This window comes from Otolemur garnettii, unplaced genomic scaffold (genome assembly GCF_000181295.1).
Source record: "Otolemur garnettii isolate 467f Iridium unplaced genomic scaffold, OtoGar3 scaffold00005, whole genome shotgun sequence".
NCBI lineage: Eukaryota > Metazoa > Chordata > Mammalia > Primates > Galagidae > Otolemur > Otolemur garnettii.
Window position 1 is genome coordinate 23,416,016 of NW_003852400.1, and position 16,512 is coordinate 23,432,527.

Consider the following 16,512-nt stretch of genomic DNA (forward strand, 5'->3'; position numbering starts at 1 on the left):
GTTTTATAAATGTATTGATTATACCATCTCTCAGCTATTTTTCCAAGTTTAGTTTCAAAGAAAATAATATTCAAAACCAATTGCTAAAAACACACTAATCTATTTTTCTTTGTAACTGTTTCCATTTCTTCAAAATAGTAATTAGGCCAGATATAAAATCTTTTTGTGGGGACAGCTGCAAAGGCCTTCGGTGTGTTTGGGAATCATTTAGAATGGATATTACCAGTTCATTTCACTGTGCCTTACCTCTCCTTTGATAAGCAGTCTCTTTCAAGACTTGCATTCCTCTTGATAAGTTTTAATTGTCCTTTCTTTCTTTCCTAACAATCTCTTCTACAAAAAAAAAAAAAAAGCCCCTCCAAGGGAGTTGACAGAGGAAGAAAAACAGCAGATCCTTCATTCAGAGGAATTTCTCATCTTTTTTGATCGAACAATACGGGTAATTGAAAGAGCACTGGCCGAAGACACAGACATCTTTTTTGACTACAGTGGTCGAGAATTAGAAGAAAAAGATGGGTTAGTCTCTTGTGTGCATTTTCTCAAAAATAGCCTAAGTTATCTGTCGATTCTAAATGTAATTATGCATTGACTAGGCACATCCCAAATTTAACAAATCAGGATTGAAATTCCAGGCTTGATGCCGCTGAACAGCTTTGACGGCGGGCTTTGGTGATAATGTCTGGCTTAGAGTTTCCCTGTAATTATCATGTGCTTCCCTGAAATGCTTTTGAACTTGATATCTGGGAAATGGTCCAGGTGATAGAAACCGGCAAAGTCACATGCATTATCCTTTGAGAAAGCATTCTTATAAAGAGCAAAGGAGATTTGTGTTATCTCCACTAGCTCTATTCTTGATATCTAAGCAAACAGGAAGCTGAAGAAAATAAACACCAGATAGGGAGAACCTAACTGATGTGGGAGATAGTGAACAGAAACTGGAAAAGTTTGCCTCTTTTTGGTCCCATAAGATGATTATATATATTATAACATTTTAGAAAACACTTATGCAAAGCTATGATAACAGATAAAACATTTTTTAAAAACCCTAATCAATAAAAAAAAGTGTCCCTAAATGACTTTCTCTATAGCTTCAGCATATGTATTGAAAAAGACAGTGGCTGTAGCCCACGAGCACAGGGATAATAAGATAAATTCTATGAGCCTGCTAGCTGGGTTTTAGCCACAGATTTCTTTTGGTGAGAACAATGTGTGAACGTAGGATCACTTGCCTTTTACACCAGAGATAATCTTTCACTATTTGTAAAATTCAAGTGCCTTCATAAAGGACAAAGTCATTGCCATGGGGATGCACACAAATGTGATGGAAACGCTCAAGGCAGTTTCAGTTCAAAAAGGAGTTCTGAAAATGTTCTCTGCAACTGGCAAAATACCCTGAAGACACAACAATCTTTTGGATATATATATTCTTCAATGTTTATTGCCTTTTGCTCCATGACTTAGTTGATCTTATTGGGCCTATCTACCTCTGGATGCCTGGCCAAGGATTATCCTGGGTTCCTGGAAGGACTTGAGTACCGGTACCTCTTGCCCAAGTTTGCAATGGTGGAGGTGAAGGAAGCGTTTGCAGTAGGAAAAGTCATATTGGTCCATGAATTCGACCCCAGATAACTTGTCTGAAGTCCAGTCACCAGGCTGAGGGAGAGCTGTATAGGCAAGGCAGGGTGCACGCCAATGAATGAATAACGCAAACCAGCAAGGGAAAGGTGAATATAAAAGAATTTCCAAACCAAAGCCCAAGCAATTTAGGAAGCTTTTAATGCAGATCCAAAGCTGCTGGCATAAAACAAGCATTACTCAATTTAAATACTCAGCCTCATAGAGCAACCGCATGGCCAAGTGCTGAGTTCTTCGAAGGTGGTGTTGTGGCCAGTTGAGTGTCAGCCAAGCAAACACTGGTCAAAGTGTAATCCTCCCAGAGCAGACCCAGATGCTGTTTTGATCTATGGTAGGGAATGGTACGTATCTGAAACACATGTGGTGAATCCTCCACTCTCCACCAAGCCTATCTCATGATAGAAATTATCACTTAACTATTGAGCAAGGAGGCAGTCGCTACAGTGATCAGAATTTGCAAAACAAATTAAATTGAAACACACATACCGCCTTTGGTCTAAGGGCAGATAAGGTAGTATTGATATCAAAGAATCCCCTAGTGTGATGCAGGAGATTTCTAAAAAACACTGCTTCAGGCTACAGCCTATTAGGAAGAGGAGAAGGATTCAGACTAGTCAAGATGGAAGCCTGAAACCAACTGGACATTTCATACCAGGCTTGGAACCTGGGGAAACTCTTTCTGGACCAGGTTAGAATGAGCTTTTTATAAAGGAGATCATCTTTGGTTCATCTATTTTAACCAGTTTGCTGTCTAGATTGCTATTTTGGCTCCAGAGAGTATTGTGTGCCATGCATTTGTCATCTCATGTTTCAATGGGAGAGAGCCCCATTCTGAAACATCTTTTTTATCTCTGATGTTTAAACTCTCCTAGGGATGTTCAGGCTGGAGCCAATCTTTCTTTCAATCGTCAGTTCTATGATGAACATTGGTCCAAGCATCGTGTGGTCACTTGTATGGACTGGTCTCTCCAGGTAAGAATTATTGCTCGGATGGCACAGATGGGGCCTGTGTTCTACTGGCATTTGTATGAAAATAAAAATAAGAGAGATTTCTTACTCCAATTTAAATATGTTTACTAAACTACAATTTTTTCTTCTGTGCCTATTAGTTTTCTTTCTCATTTTACTAATTTCATTTTAAAATCTTCACTCAGTTGTTTGGTTTTTTTGAGTATCTCCTATGTGTTAGGTACCCAACAAGGAGCTGGACCATTCTATCCACAAAATTGTGCTTATTAAGGTCACTAGTGATTTTCTACTTGTCAAGTCCTGTGGATATTTTTAAACCTTCATCTGCCCTGACCTTTCCTCGTCAACCAGTTTAGTTGACTTCTCCGTGATTATGGAAACAACCTTCTTCTGCTAAGTTGTTTCTACTCAACTCTCTTCTAGTTCTCTAACTTCTAAGTTGTTTCTACTCAAATCTGTTCTAGTTCTCTTACTTCTCTGAGGCTTCCTTTCCTTCTACCCCCCTGAGGCTCCTGTGGTCATGTCCTCAACTTCTACTCTTCATCCTGATACTCTCTGTGGGAGGTCCTTTCCACTGTTAGGATTCAACTACAGCATGGGCAGCTTGTTTAAGTCTCCCACCCAATCTCCTTCCTGAATTTCATTTTGCAAACCAGACAGACCCCCTTAGGTGTCCCATAGAATCTCAAACTAATCATTAACATACCATTTCCATATATCTGAAATCCTTTTCTGCATGCTACATTACCTCTGTGTTAAAGACGTCGCAATATGCCCAGGGGCCTGAATCAGAGCTCTCATCATCAACACTCCCAGCTTCCACTCCTTTATCTCCCAGAACCAATCTGTCACCAAGACCAGCCATTTCTCTCCTCACACGATCATCATCTTGCACGTGTACTATTGTTAACCCTCTGACTGGTCTTTCTACCTCCATTCTTGTCCACCTACAGTTTTCCTTCTAGACATCGCCCCAAACCATCTTTCTAAAATACAAATCTTATCATTTCACTCCCTGGATTAAAACTCTCCATCATCCATAGGGATAATCATCTAAACTCATTAGTGTGGTATTCAGAGTGAAGGCAGGAAAATTTACTAAAACTAAATTTCCCTGAATGTCCAACTCAACTAGTTGAAAATATACAAAGCACTATGCCCAGCATCAAGTGGGTAAGTGACATGTTCACAGGCACACAGCCTAACTGTTACTGGGTCTCACTTTGGCACCCAGGCTAGAGAGCAATGGCACAATCACAGCTCACTGCAACCTTGAACCCCTAGGCTCAAGTAACCCTCCTGTCTGTGCCTCCTAAGCAACTGGGACTACAGTCACCATGACTGACTAATTTTTATTATTATTTTTTTATTTTTTGTAGAGACCAGGTCTTGCTAAGGTGCGCAGGCTGGCATAGCTAGTTTTGGTTTTGTTTTGTTTTTTTTTCTTGTTTTTATTTTATTCTATTTTTTGAGATAGGATCTTGTTCTGTCCCCCCGGCTAATGTGCAGTGTTGTCATCCACATAGCTCATGGCAAACTCAAACTCCTGGGCTTGAGAGTGATTTTCTTGCCTCAGCCTCCCACACACAATGCCCAGCTAATTTTTCTATTTTTTGTAGAGACAGGCTCTCACTCTTAGGCTCTTCTCAAACTTCTGGCCTCAAACAATCCCCCGGCCTCAGCCTTCCAAAGTGCTAGGGTTATAGGAGTGAACCACAATGCAGGCTGCATAGCTAGCTTTTAATTGGTGTTTCTTCTGTACATACAAAGCACATTGCCCCCTGCCCTGAAGGCTGTATATTTCACCCTCGTAACAACCAAATGAGGCAGCCACTATTACTATTTCCATGTTAAATTTGAAAAAACCGAGGCTCAGCGAAGCTAGAAAAAGCTAAAAATCACTCAGCTAGGATGTGTCAAGTGGGGATTTAAACCCAAGTCTTCTAGCATTCCAAAGCATATGTTCTTAACCGCTACTTCCCTCAAAGAGCTGAATCTGATACTGAGAGGGCTTGTAGGTGCTCAATGATCCAGGACAGATAGCAGGTGCTCCCAGAGCTCCGCAGGATTGGGATCTATCGCTGGTCAGACTGGGTTTCTCAGACAAATGGTGGGGAGAACAAGGTGTTCTAGGCAGGGTCATAAAATACATCATAAGAAGAGCCCCATTTAGTCCTCCAGGACTAAATGAACAGAACAGCTCCCAAACGGGACTGTCAGCCACCAAGGGAGTGACTGTTTCTCCTCTTGAATCCCCTTTTACATCCAAACAGCAGAGCACACCCTCATGATGGAGCAGAGACTGCGGAACAGGCTTGCCCAGCCGCCTCCCGCCGGTGTGTGGGTGGTCTCTGAGCCCTCGGAGAGCGCAGAAATCAGATCCAAGCCTGAGGAAACGCTTAGCTCAGCTTGTTCACTTGTTCTAAGTCTGGAAATTACACAGGAACCTTATCTGACACATTCCTCAAAGGCAACTGTCCCCGCGTTCCAGTCACCGGGACACTCCCTGAGAAGGTGGCTGGTCTCCCTCCACAGGACCGGCCCCCACCTGCCCCAGCAGGGGGGAGGGCTGGATTGCCCATGGGTGTGTTTCCACACAGGGTCCTGTGGGATATCTGTGTGGCAGCAAGGGAAACTGGGAAAGGCAGAAACTCTACCATAAGGAGGCCACGTTATTTCTCCCACATTTACGTAATGTGGCCCTCCTCACTGCAAGGAAGGGGTTTGTATTTCTGAAAAGTGTATTTTACATGGGGCATAAGAAAAAGGATCTGGAGCCCTCAGTCCCCATAGCTCACCAGTTGTGCAGGGTTCCAAGGGCCAGATTGACAGGCTTCTGGGATGAGGAGACTTTCTGAAAGGATCTGAATATGATCCAAAGATGCTGAAAAAGAGGGGGCCAGTCTTGGAATCTGGTGGTGGCGTGTGTGCTGGGGCTGATTTTCTGAGCGTAACAGAATGAAGCTGAGGGGTGAAAAGGGAAAATATTTTAAGGTTTTAGCTTGGCTTGGCTTTGATCTTCTGGGCTCCTTCAAGAAGAACACTTTAACTTTGTAATATTTGCAAATTTATTGGCACATCATTCCTTGGAAAGCATTTGGGAACTTGGGGAATTAGGTCAATCAACTCTGTCACTCATTGAACATTGTTTAGCACAGTGGGTCAGTAATAGCATGAGGCAGATTTTGCAGATGTGGACAGAACCAGCTCAGGACCCCACCCCCTTGGTGCAGACTCCTCTCACATGTAATGGCATCCTCCTATTCTGTAGTCATCCAAGGCGTAAACCCGAGTAATCTTAGTTTGAAATTTCGGGTTGATATGAGGGTACATATGATTAGGTTACATTATTTGCATCTGTAGGATAAAGTCCAAAGACCAAGTTGTAGTTGAGTCCTTCACCCAGGAGGTGTACCATATACCCTACATTTTACCCAACAGGAGGAACTTTCTGAGTCCTCTCTCCTCCCCCCTTCTTAACTTTAATTGGGTGTTTCTCTAGCATCAGGTTGTAGTTTTTGACCTACTAGTTTCAGATTAGTATTGAGTACATGAGATGCTTGCTTTTCCATTCTTGAGATTTTTATTTTTTTGAAACAGAGTCTTGTTCTGTCACCCAGACTAGAGTACCATGGCCTCAGCTTAGTTCACAGCAGCCTCAAACTCCTGGGCTCTTGCAATCCTCCTGCATCAACATTCCAAGTAGCTGGACTAAAGGTGTGCACCCACACACCAGCTAATTTTTCTATTTTTAGTATAGATGGGTCTCACTCTGCTCCGGCTGCTCTCAAACTCCTGACTTCAAGCAATCTTCCCTCCTCTGCCTCCCAGAGTACTAGGACTATAGCCATGAGCCACCATACCTGGCCAAACCTGTGGAATCTCTGATGGTTAATTTCCTTGCTAAATTCAGTCAAATTTATGGTAGCAAAAAGACTCCCACTGACACAAATTTAAATCTACAAACATATGAATTTGACACCTACTTTTTGCGCCCTGTACTTCTTGCTTATATTAGGAAATAGCTTCTTAGTGGCCCCCACACTTCCAGTCTCTACATGGCTGAGCCATTATAAGCACTTTTACCAGATTGATCTTTGTAAAGATTACTCACGTATTCTCTGTGTCAACTTGGCCAAGTGGCCTATTTTCTCTCGGCTTAAATTTTCTCACTCTAAAAATGATGATAGCGACAACACCTAGCTCACATGCTTATTGTTCGTATTACATGAGTTAATGTACCTAAAGGTGCATAAAGACTCAATAAACGCAACATAGTATTGAGAAGAGTAATAATAGGATTAGTAGTTGCTGAGTATGACTCATGTCTCCAGAGTAAAATCTTTTTTTTTTTTTTTTTTTTTTGTGAGACAGAGTCTTACTCTAACCCTGGATAGAGTTCTGTGGTGTCATCATAAACTCCCAGCAACCTCAAACTCTTAGGCTTAAGCAATCCTCCTGCCCTCAGCCTCCCAAGTAGCTTAAATCTAGCCTGTGCTCAGTGACTGCTCTGATGACACCCTAGGCATTTCCAGGCCTTTCTTCCCAGCCAAGTACTTACAACCTGATGGCTCCTAAACATATGCATTCTTCTTTACCATAATTGCCAAGACGCTTTGCCCTTAGCCAGGTTAAGTAGAAAGAGGAATTTCTTAGACAGCCACTAGCACAGTAAGGGAATCCATGAAAAAGGTGAAGAATGGAAACTCAGGAGTAGTAGAAAACTGAGGAGCTTGCGGTCCCACAGCAGTAAGATGCAGTATCCTGACGCATTTGTCAGGCTAGGAGTTCTGTGTCTCTGTTTAGAATTTAAAATACCTGTGTTAGACAATGTGATTGGCCCAACTGGGTCATGTATCAGCTCTGCAAGTAATTAATTATCCCTGGGAAGTTAGACATCTATGTATTGGGGTAATTTCCAAAGACAGAGACTCACATGACCCAGGCGGAATCTCCTGCATTGTCTTTGTACACTTGTCCATACTCTTCTCTCTCTTCTCTCCTAATAACCTACCCACTTGGCAAGGCCCAACTCAAGCCCCATTTCTTCTCAGAAGACCCGTCCAACTTATCCCCCCTTGCCACACCCCATTCCAACTAACATTGTTATTTTCTCTTCCATGCTTCTACAGAACCTTGCTTAAACCTCCATCTTAGCACGTGCCATGCTTGGCGTTTATGTTTGTGTTGTACTCATTCCAACATGTGTATTTCCTCCCTCTGCTCAATGGTGAGTTCCTACAGAGCAGAGCATGTTACCATGGCATCCTTGTCCCACATTTGACCTGGCACCGTGCCTTATACATGTACAGAGCACTTAATACATGCCAGAGGACGCCAAGGGATGTGGCCTTTGAAGCCAAACAGACTTCAAGTGGGGTTCTCACGTCATCACTTATTGCAACAGAATTTGGAACAAATTATTTAACCCAGGATCTTTGGCTTCTTTGCCTGTAGAAATAAGTAAACTATTGCCTGCTTTCGAGAGTTGTGAGGACCAAAAGAATGAACATATCACCCGGCTAACATAATGGACACTTAAGACATATTGGTTCTTTCCTCTCCAATAAACATTAGATTTCATTTCTCTCTAAGAACAAACCAGGCTTGAGAGCATATCTGGTAATTTTGAGGTAAAATTCCCCTGTGTTTAATATTGGGCAATCCAATGAGCTGGATTTGTGATCAGCTGATCCCAAATTTCATAATTGTTCATATTCTCTTTAAAATTATAATTTTAGCAACATTTCAGATTTAAATAATGGTCTAGAAAATTTTAACTGAAGACTAAGAAAGTATGACTAGTTATGTTTAAACAAACAGATAATAGAAAAGGACATACAAGAGGACGCTGTGAAGTCATGAAAACTTGCAGGAGGATTTAGATCAATATCTTTAGATGTTATGATCCCAGTTATAGAGAATATGCTAAAGACATCCACTGGTATCTTACAAAAACATCCCCTGATTTCTAAAGGAGATTTAAAGCTAAATAATTTAAAATATGTTTAAAAGGGGAAAAAAGAAAAGCTGCAAGTGGGTGTGAACGATGAGACCCAGATGTGAAGCTGGAGGATATTATTCCAGACACATCTGGCTGCTCCTTGGCCCCTGTGGTCGTGGTGCCGATGTTTATAGAGTTGCCTTTTCACATGTGACATAGTTAAACTTCAGATGGACAGTCTGGAGACTTCTGTGTTTATCTGGATGTTAGTTTCTTTGAATGGGCTTTGAATCAAAGGCCTTTCTTAATAGGCCTTTGATTCATCTGCTGAGGAGTGTTTTCTAATAAAGAATGATTACTTCCCCCGGTGGCCACATGCATGTGAGTCGTTGTACACGTATACCTCCTCCCCACAAGGCAGCAAGTTGTAACTCTCCGCAGCTTTCTTTACTGCCGAGCCACATGGAAGACTTAGATTAGTTGTTTTTGATAGAAAAAGAAAAGTCCATGTTCAAATAATGGAAATCTTATGCTAAACATATATGTGTGTGTGTGTTATACGCACACAGCATAGTGAAAAATGGAGAAAATGAAGTCATCTATGAAAAGAGAGATATGATCTGCCCTAATCCTGATGCCAGTTTTAATCGAATTGCCTTAGGACAATATCCAACAGGAATGGCATTTTCATGAATGTACCCCAACTCATAAATACTTCTCTGAGATTTACCTTCAGTTTGTTTGGTAATGCTCAAGACTGAGTTCACTTAGGGTGAGGAGTTATTTCCAACACCTGGCATCACTAGCGAGCCCTCCTTGTTATTTTGCTGGTCGTGTTTCTTGCATGTAAGCCTTTAATTATTGGCATTGTTTGACAACACAAGATTAACTATAAGGCCTTTCTACTGAGCACAAAGTTAATGAAATAAAACATTTATAAAAGTAGAAACTAAAATCAATTGCATCAGGTTTTGGTACAAGTCTAGCATGTGCGAGGAATTCCTGGACCCTGGGTTTAGAGGTCAATAAAACCCATCCCTATCCTTGAAGAGTTTGTAGTCTGGTGAAAGACCTAGGTGGGGAAATGTCAGTAATACAACTTGACAGATGCTTTCACTGGAAATGGAGGGACACAGAACACTAAGGGAGCTGAGAAGAGGCAAGGAAGGGGTGGATGTTTCAGAGGACTTGATGCCTGAGATGCATCTAGGAGAATGAATTAATGATGCAAACATCATCATTCTGAGGTGATGAGGTATTCTGATGAGAGTGAGCATCAGCCTCACAGGTACAGGGGCTGGGGGAGATGGTAGGTCATAAGAGAATAAACAGGAAAAGCAGAAAATGACAAACCATGAAGGATCCTACATGACCTGGACTTTGCCTTGAAATAAATGAAGAAGCCAATAAAGTATTTTAAGGTGAGGAGGGACTTAGTCAGATAAGTATTTCATAGCGTCATCCTGACAAGTGATGGAGCGTAGAGTGGATAGGGCAGGGCTGGCCAGCCTGGAGGCAGGATGCCCTGCAGTAGCTGTTGTCTTCCCCAGTAGAACACTTGAGGGGTGGTCGGTTTTGTGAGGAAGCCAGCAAGCTCGTTTGTGTATGTGCTGCATCTGCTGTGTCTACAGACAGCTCTGACAAATCTCCGCAGGCAGTCAGGGTCCCCAGCTCAGAGAAATTAAACGTGGAGATATAGCTTTGAAAATTATTAGCCTCATAAGCTTATTAAAGCCCTCAGAATAGATGAGTTTACCCAGGGAGAACGTATAGACGGAGGGGAAAAGGAGCATGAAACAGCCCTCTTGGGAATGTATGTAATGGAAGGAGAACCTGTGGGGACTGAAAAGAAAGGAAGGAAACTCAGGAGAGGAAGATGTAACGGAAGCCAAAATAGGAGCAAAAAGGGAGTAACCCAAATCATCAGATAATGCAGAGAGGCTGGGCAGTGCTGGAGTTCAGTAGTTATCAGTGATTGTGGCAGCACGTACAGTGTTGGAGGTTGAGGATTGCCCCAGATTGTAGTAGGTTGAGACAGTAAGCTTATGGTATTAAGCATGTCATAATTTCAAAAGAAAGCCCCATTTAAACTGTGTAGTATAGCACATGAATGTCAAAATTAAATTTTTCCTTGTGTTGTCATCCCAGTGTAATCCATCCATACAACCTCTTCCTTCCAGTACCCTGAGCTAATGGTTGCTTCTTACAACAACAATGAAGACGCTCCCCACGAACCAGATGGAGTGGCCTTGGTTTGGAACATGAAGTTTAAGAAAACCACACCAGAATATGTCTTCCACTGTCAGGTAGGAGTCAGCATAGTAAAAATAATTTGCATCTCCTGCTAAACCAAATATAGCTCCTGCCGTATTCCATCTGTCTTATGTTGAGAGAAAGAATCGAGTTTAAAAATGAAATGGTTGACAATTTTGGAAAATTCCCCCACAGTAACCAAATGTTTTGGGAAAGTAGCAACCCTTCTCAAACAGTTAGGAAGCTTGGTTGGGGACTGTGTGTCATTTTCTTTCTATTTAAAGCAGCCCCCAGAAGGATGAGTTTATAAAGACCTCGCACTTATGAAGAAATCGTGGTACACCACTTCCTCTGCCTAGCAGCAACATATGCTTGCCCACCCACGTGGACATCCTCAGAGCGCGACCATTTCAAGTTTCCTACTCTGCTCTGAAATGCAGTTCAGTGGATTTTGCCAATTTGGAGTTTATGGGCGCCATATTGCTTTACAGATAATAATACTTTTGTAGCTGGTTTGGGGGAGGACTTACCAACAGTGTTTCTTAAATATGGGGGGAATGTAGATGCTGTTTCTAGTTTGGAAATGAAGATAGTTTCAAATAGTTCTGTATATTTTACTTCTGGCATCTGCAAACACACGTCTTCTTTTCACTTGACACGATGCAGCCTAAGATTACTCTACACTTGTGCACGTTCAGCTCTGCCCCGTTGCCATGACTCTGCCTAAATAACAGGCCTCTGCACTGCCCAATACACCAACCCCCTTATTAATGCCCCTATCCTGTGATTATATACAGGAAAATGAAAAACAAACATTCCGGCTCAACATTTCAGTTCCTCAACTGTTACAATTCAGAGGTAGTGAGTGGCAGATCACTCTGAATACAAATACATCGTTTGAAGAGGGTGCATGGACTTGTTGCTTTTTGGAAGCTTTGTGCCATTTTACATCTAAGAGCCAAGTGTCTTTTTGAGCTAAAATATGTTTAAAGTTTAGAGCATGATCAGATATAATTTGGGGAGCAGGAGCTGCTGGAATAAAAGTCCCAGCTTCAACCTGATTGAGTTGTCGCTAACTCTGGCCAGGTTTTTCTAATTTGCTTTCTCAAAAACAACTTAACAAGAAGTTGAGGTCTGCATAGTAAATAACCTGTATTTTCTGAACCTTTGAAATAGGAACGGTTTTTCTTTAGATTATCAAGTCAGTCTGATATGCTCTTTCTATGTAAACATAGAAGCACAAAATCCTAATTTTGTTCAGTTTTAAGAGGTTTGCTGAATTGCCAGGAAAATACTATTAGTGTTATGGGATAAGGAGAAGCACATTTTTTAAAAAAATGCCTTTTAAACTATTTTGATACTATAGAAGTCATATCTTTGATTTTAAAAACCTAACAAGTAGCATATTATTTTAATCAATATACATAATATTTATCCTAACTCTTAAATTTTTAATTAAATGAACTGACTACAGATCTTCAAATTAACTGAAAATTTTTAAAAGGGCATTTTTTTCTTCTTTTAGTAATTTTGGGATCACTTACTAAAGATTTCACCAACAAATATTTAATTTTATTGGTAACGTCTCCCAGAAATGATTCAATCTATGTGTACTTTAGAAGAAAATAGGATGTTTTTACAGTGAAGAGTACTCTAAATATAGTAATAAGGTGGTTAGACCAGAGTTACCAAAAGGTAGTGAGTAAAACATCTCTGCATCTCCAACTGCTAGCTTCACTTCATCTGGTGACCAGAAGCAGATGGGAATGTTAAACTCCAGCCTTCTCCTTGCGAAAAGCAAGAATGCTAATGTGTTTAAACTTTCAGAGTTGATCAAGTGACACATACAAAATACCACAAAGACTCTGAGATTCTTAGGTATCGAATAAAAGCTACTCAACTTAACTACACACATATATAACAACATTGAAAGTCATGATTGTGTTACTCAGATTTAAATGATAAGCGGTTCACACCAATGACCCTTAATATAAATGCAGGTTACATTTAGAAAACGTTATGAACATCACAGTACTCAGTTTCTGCCCTTAAATCAATTCTCTTTAAGTGATATAACTGTAGGAGCTGTAGTGGGCAGAATGTAGGACCAGGTCTGGGAGGGTGAAAGGGAGAGCACTTGATCCCTGTTGGATCAAAGAAGTGAGCATAGCAAAGTAATTATGTAACTGTTCTGAGGACCGTGGGGTATCAGCCAGGGTTCATTGGGAAACAGAACCAATGGGAGGTTTATATTATTAAGATTTATTTATTTATTCATTTATTTTACCTTGCCATCACATTTTTATTTAGCATTAAATAAATGAGCATTAAATTCTTCCGCACAGTCTTCTTCATACGATCTTCTGAGTTTCCTCTTAAGGTGTTCTCAACCATGCTTTCAAAATGCTTAAGATTTGTTTGGAATGTATTTTGTGTATGTGTCCTGTGCGTATGTGGGTTTTTTTTTTTTAGAGAGAGAGAGATTTATTCTAAACAACCAGCTCATTCAATCGTGGGAGCTGGCAAGTCCAAAATCTTTGAATCTTGGGGTAGGCTGATGGGTTGGAGATTCAGACTACAATTGGCATTGAAATCTTCAGGACCCGCCAGCAAGGCAGAGTTTCTGTGTTGCAGACAGATTGGTTGTACTTGGGGAGACTTCAGTCGTTGTTCTAAAGGCCTTCAACTGATTGGATGAGGCCCACCTGCATTAGGAGGCCCTCTACTAAGTCTGCTGATTTAAATGTTAATACCCTCAGTCCAACATCTAGGCTAGTGTTGGACAAAAAAAAAAAAAAAAAAACTGGATACCTTAGCTTAGCCAAGTAAAACTAGCCATCACACTTGAGTTTCACCCCAGAGCAATCCAGGAAACCAGTATCTTTCACTATTGCTAAAGTCCTACTAATTCCATATCACTTTGTGCTAATAAGCAAATATGCCAAGTGAATAACTTTAGAAAGGAAATAATTAGACCTAACAAGAAAGGAACTTTCTTAAGAGGTGAAAAAACATGTTAATCTGAGGTCATAGAGAGTGTTTCTGTGACACAGAATCTGTTAAAACGAAACAATTCTAACACGCGTTGAGAATCTACTCTTTACCCTCGTTGTTATAAACTTTTAGTGCCCCCACATGAGAAAATGATTCCGAGAAGTTATAAAGCAAGGGTGGGTGCCTGTGGATGGTACCTCCAGGTTTGCAGTCAGCTGGCTTTCACTCCGAACCCCATACCCTGCCTTGTGCTGCGTTAGTTGGGGATGAAGCCAGGTACCACCATGTAGCGTTGAGGGGGAAGGGTTGACTAGAGAAGAAATGGAACCATCTGGGTTCCCCACCTTCGTTGATCATGGCAATCACCTGAGCAACTTTAAGGACAACACATGCCTGAGTTCCACCCAAAGAGATTCCAATTTAATTTGTCTAGCATGCAGCCTGGGCAATTTTTTAAAATCGCCCAGCTGGTTTGAATATGCAGTAAGAATTCTGAACCACTGGGATATATAGGAGAGTGAAGAAAGGGAATGATAAGGTGACAAACCCAAGTAAGTTCTTTACTTGGGAGTTAGGACTTTTCTTCTCATCTCCACAATCCCCTTTCTCTCCTCGGTCCAACCTGGAGAGGCATTCTTGCCTTGATTACCAAGATGTTGATCTCCTATCTGGCCCCACTTGAGGAATTTCCTAACCAACTATCCCTACCCCTCCCACCCTGCCCCTCCGTCTCTCCAACCCCTCACCTCCACACACACAAATTTGAGTTATTTCTGGAATCTGCTTTTGTGATAGGTAATAGGAATGGGCTCAGGACCTCGCTGAACATGACGCAGGGACAATGGGCAGTAAGAATTCTGGGCCTTGCAGAGGGCTGTTTTTTCAGGGTAGGGTCACACCCTAGCATATTGAAACCCATACAGTTGGGATAAAGGCCAGGTAAATGTCACTGGCTGCCAAAAGAAAGCAAAAGGGCTGTAATCCTGAGTATGCCTGAGCTGTTGGAGGACTAATCAGGGATCCTTGGGAACTGGTGGATGAAGGTCGGGAGAGGGGAAAAGCTAATAAAGGCAATTTGGTTACCATGCACTCATCTGTCATCCCTGTAGCAATATCCACATTTGTCGGTATTTTACATTTCCCCAGCACTTCTGCCAGTGAGATCAATGATCTCCTTGATCTGTACAACAGGGAGGTAGAAAAAAGGTTGTCGTTCTCCTTTTCCAGTTAAGAGATTTCACACTTTACCCAGCCAGTGGGCTCCTGCTGCTGCCTGCCCTGAGCCATCTCCTAGGCTGCATTCCAGAGGGGTGGGCACTGTGGAACTTGATAGCAAAGGCTGTGCGGCCCATTCACGATGCATAGCCTGTTTTTTATAAGATACTGTTTAGACACGGTTCTAGATATGGCTATCTTTACCATCTTTCAGCCCTAAAGGGAAATGTACAGAGCCCACAGAATTAAAATACAGAAGGTGCCAAAAAAAAAAAAAAAAAGTGTATGCACATTTTAAGAAAGAAAAAACTGTATTAAAACTGTAATACTCAGTATATACCAATAACGTTTATTATCTTATATATTGTATCTTGTATCTCTTTTAATTGTAGAAGTTAAATATGACTTGAGTATTATAATATTTTTCCGTTCTTAACATGTACAGGTATTTTGGGCACCCCTACATATTTGAGGGTGAGGGTTTAAAAAATCCAAACCCTCACTCACTGATCGATAGCTTTTCTTCTGCATCCTATCTGGTCTTTGCCAAATTGTATTTATTACAACTGGTCCTTCCTAGATACTAACTCAGAAATCAAGTGGTTTGAGTATGCTTCCACGGCCTCCTGTGATGTTCCAATATTTCAAAATTAGACAATTTGTTTTCTTACTAAGGAAGAGAACTGGGAGGAGGGAATAGTGAGGATGCCTCGTGACAATCGTACTTTCAAAATTTGGTATGAATTGCATTAACTATCCATTTTTTTTGCTGATCTCTGCTGATTATTCCTATTTTTTCCAAAGGTATGATTGCAAACAAATCCACTGGCTCAAAGAGCACTGTTTCAGGTACTAGAAAGCAAATCAACAGATATCAGCACAGTGTTGTTTTGCAAAGACTGACAGGCTTTTAGCCTAGTCATAAAAAAGATCTTAGTAGAAAGGCTCATTTCTCTCTGTTCTGAATTGCAAGGCCAAACGCCTTCTGCTTTCATGGGCAGTTTCACGTCTTTACAAACTGAATTTTTAGTGTGGGCTCTGGTCCTGCATGTTCTATTTTCATTTCAATAAAAGCTGTTTGTACTTGGAAAACATTGGTGGACTCTGCATAGAAATCAGCCGCTCAGCCCATCACAGCATCTGGCAGTGCTCCGGCTGTCTTCTGTAGTGGCTTCCACACACTGTCATTAGATTATGTGTTTGACCACCCTTCATGGCTTACCCTGGTGTGGTCTTTCTCTTTTAAATGGAATGAATAGAATCAGAAATACCTATCTTAGAATTATCTGCATTGAGGTAAGTGGAAAAGCTATGTTTAGCAGCTCAGCCTGGTCAGAGGTTTTTATTTTTACTTTTACTTTTTTCTGATTTGGCTTCTTGGTTCGTGGCATTCTCCTTCTGAGGATGATCTGACAATGCCCCGAAACTGACAGCGATCAGAAACCCTCATTGTTTCAGAGGCAAAGCTGCAACGTGGAGTGGAGTACTATCAACTGACCTCA

General features: G+C 41.3%; 1 protein-coding gene across 3 annotated transcripts in view; it reads left to right on the forward strand.

Annotated features, from left to right (window-relative positions):
- Positions 1-16,512, forward strand: part of DYNC1I1 (dynein cytoplasmic 1 intermediate chain 1) — a 321,862-nt gene that overhangs the window by 207,230 nt on the left and 98,120 nt on the right. For all 3 annotated transcript variants that reach the window (XM_003782687.3, XM_023519229.1, XM_023519232.1), the window contains 3 exons: positions 354-516; positions 2,508-2,607; positions 10,729-10,854. In XM_003782687.3, coding sequence (XP_003782735.1) covers positions 354-516; positions 2,508-2,607; positions 10,729-10,854 — 389 coding nt within the window. The remainder of the gene's footprint in view (positions 1-353; positions 517-2,507; positions 2,608-10,728; positions 10,855-16,512) is intronic.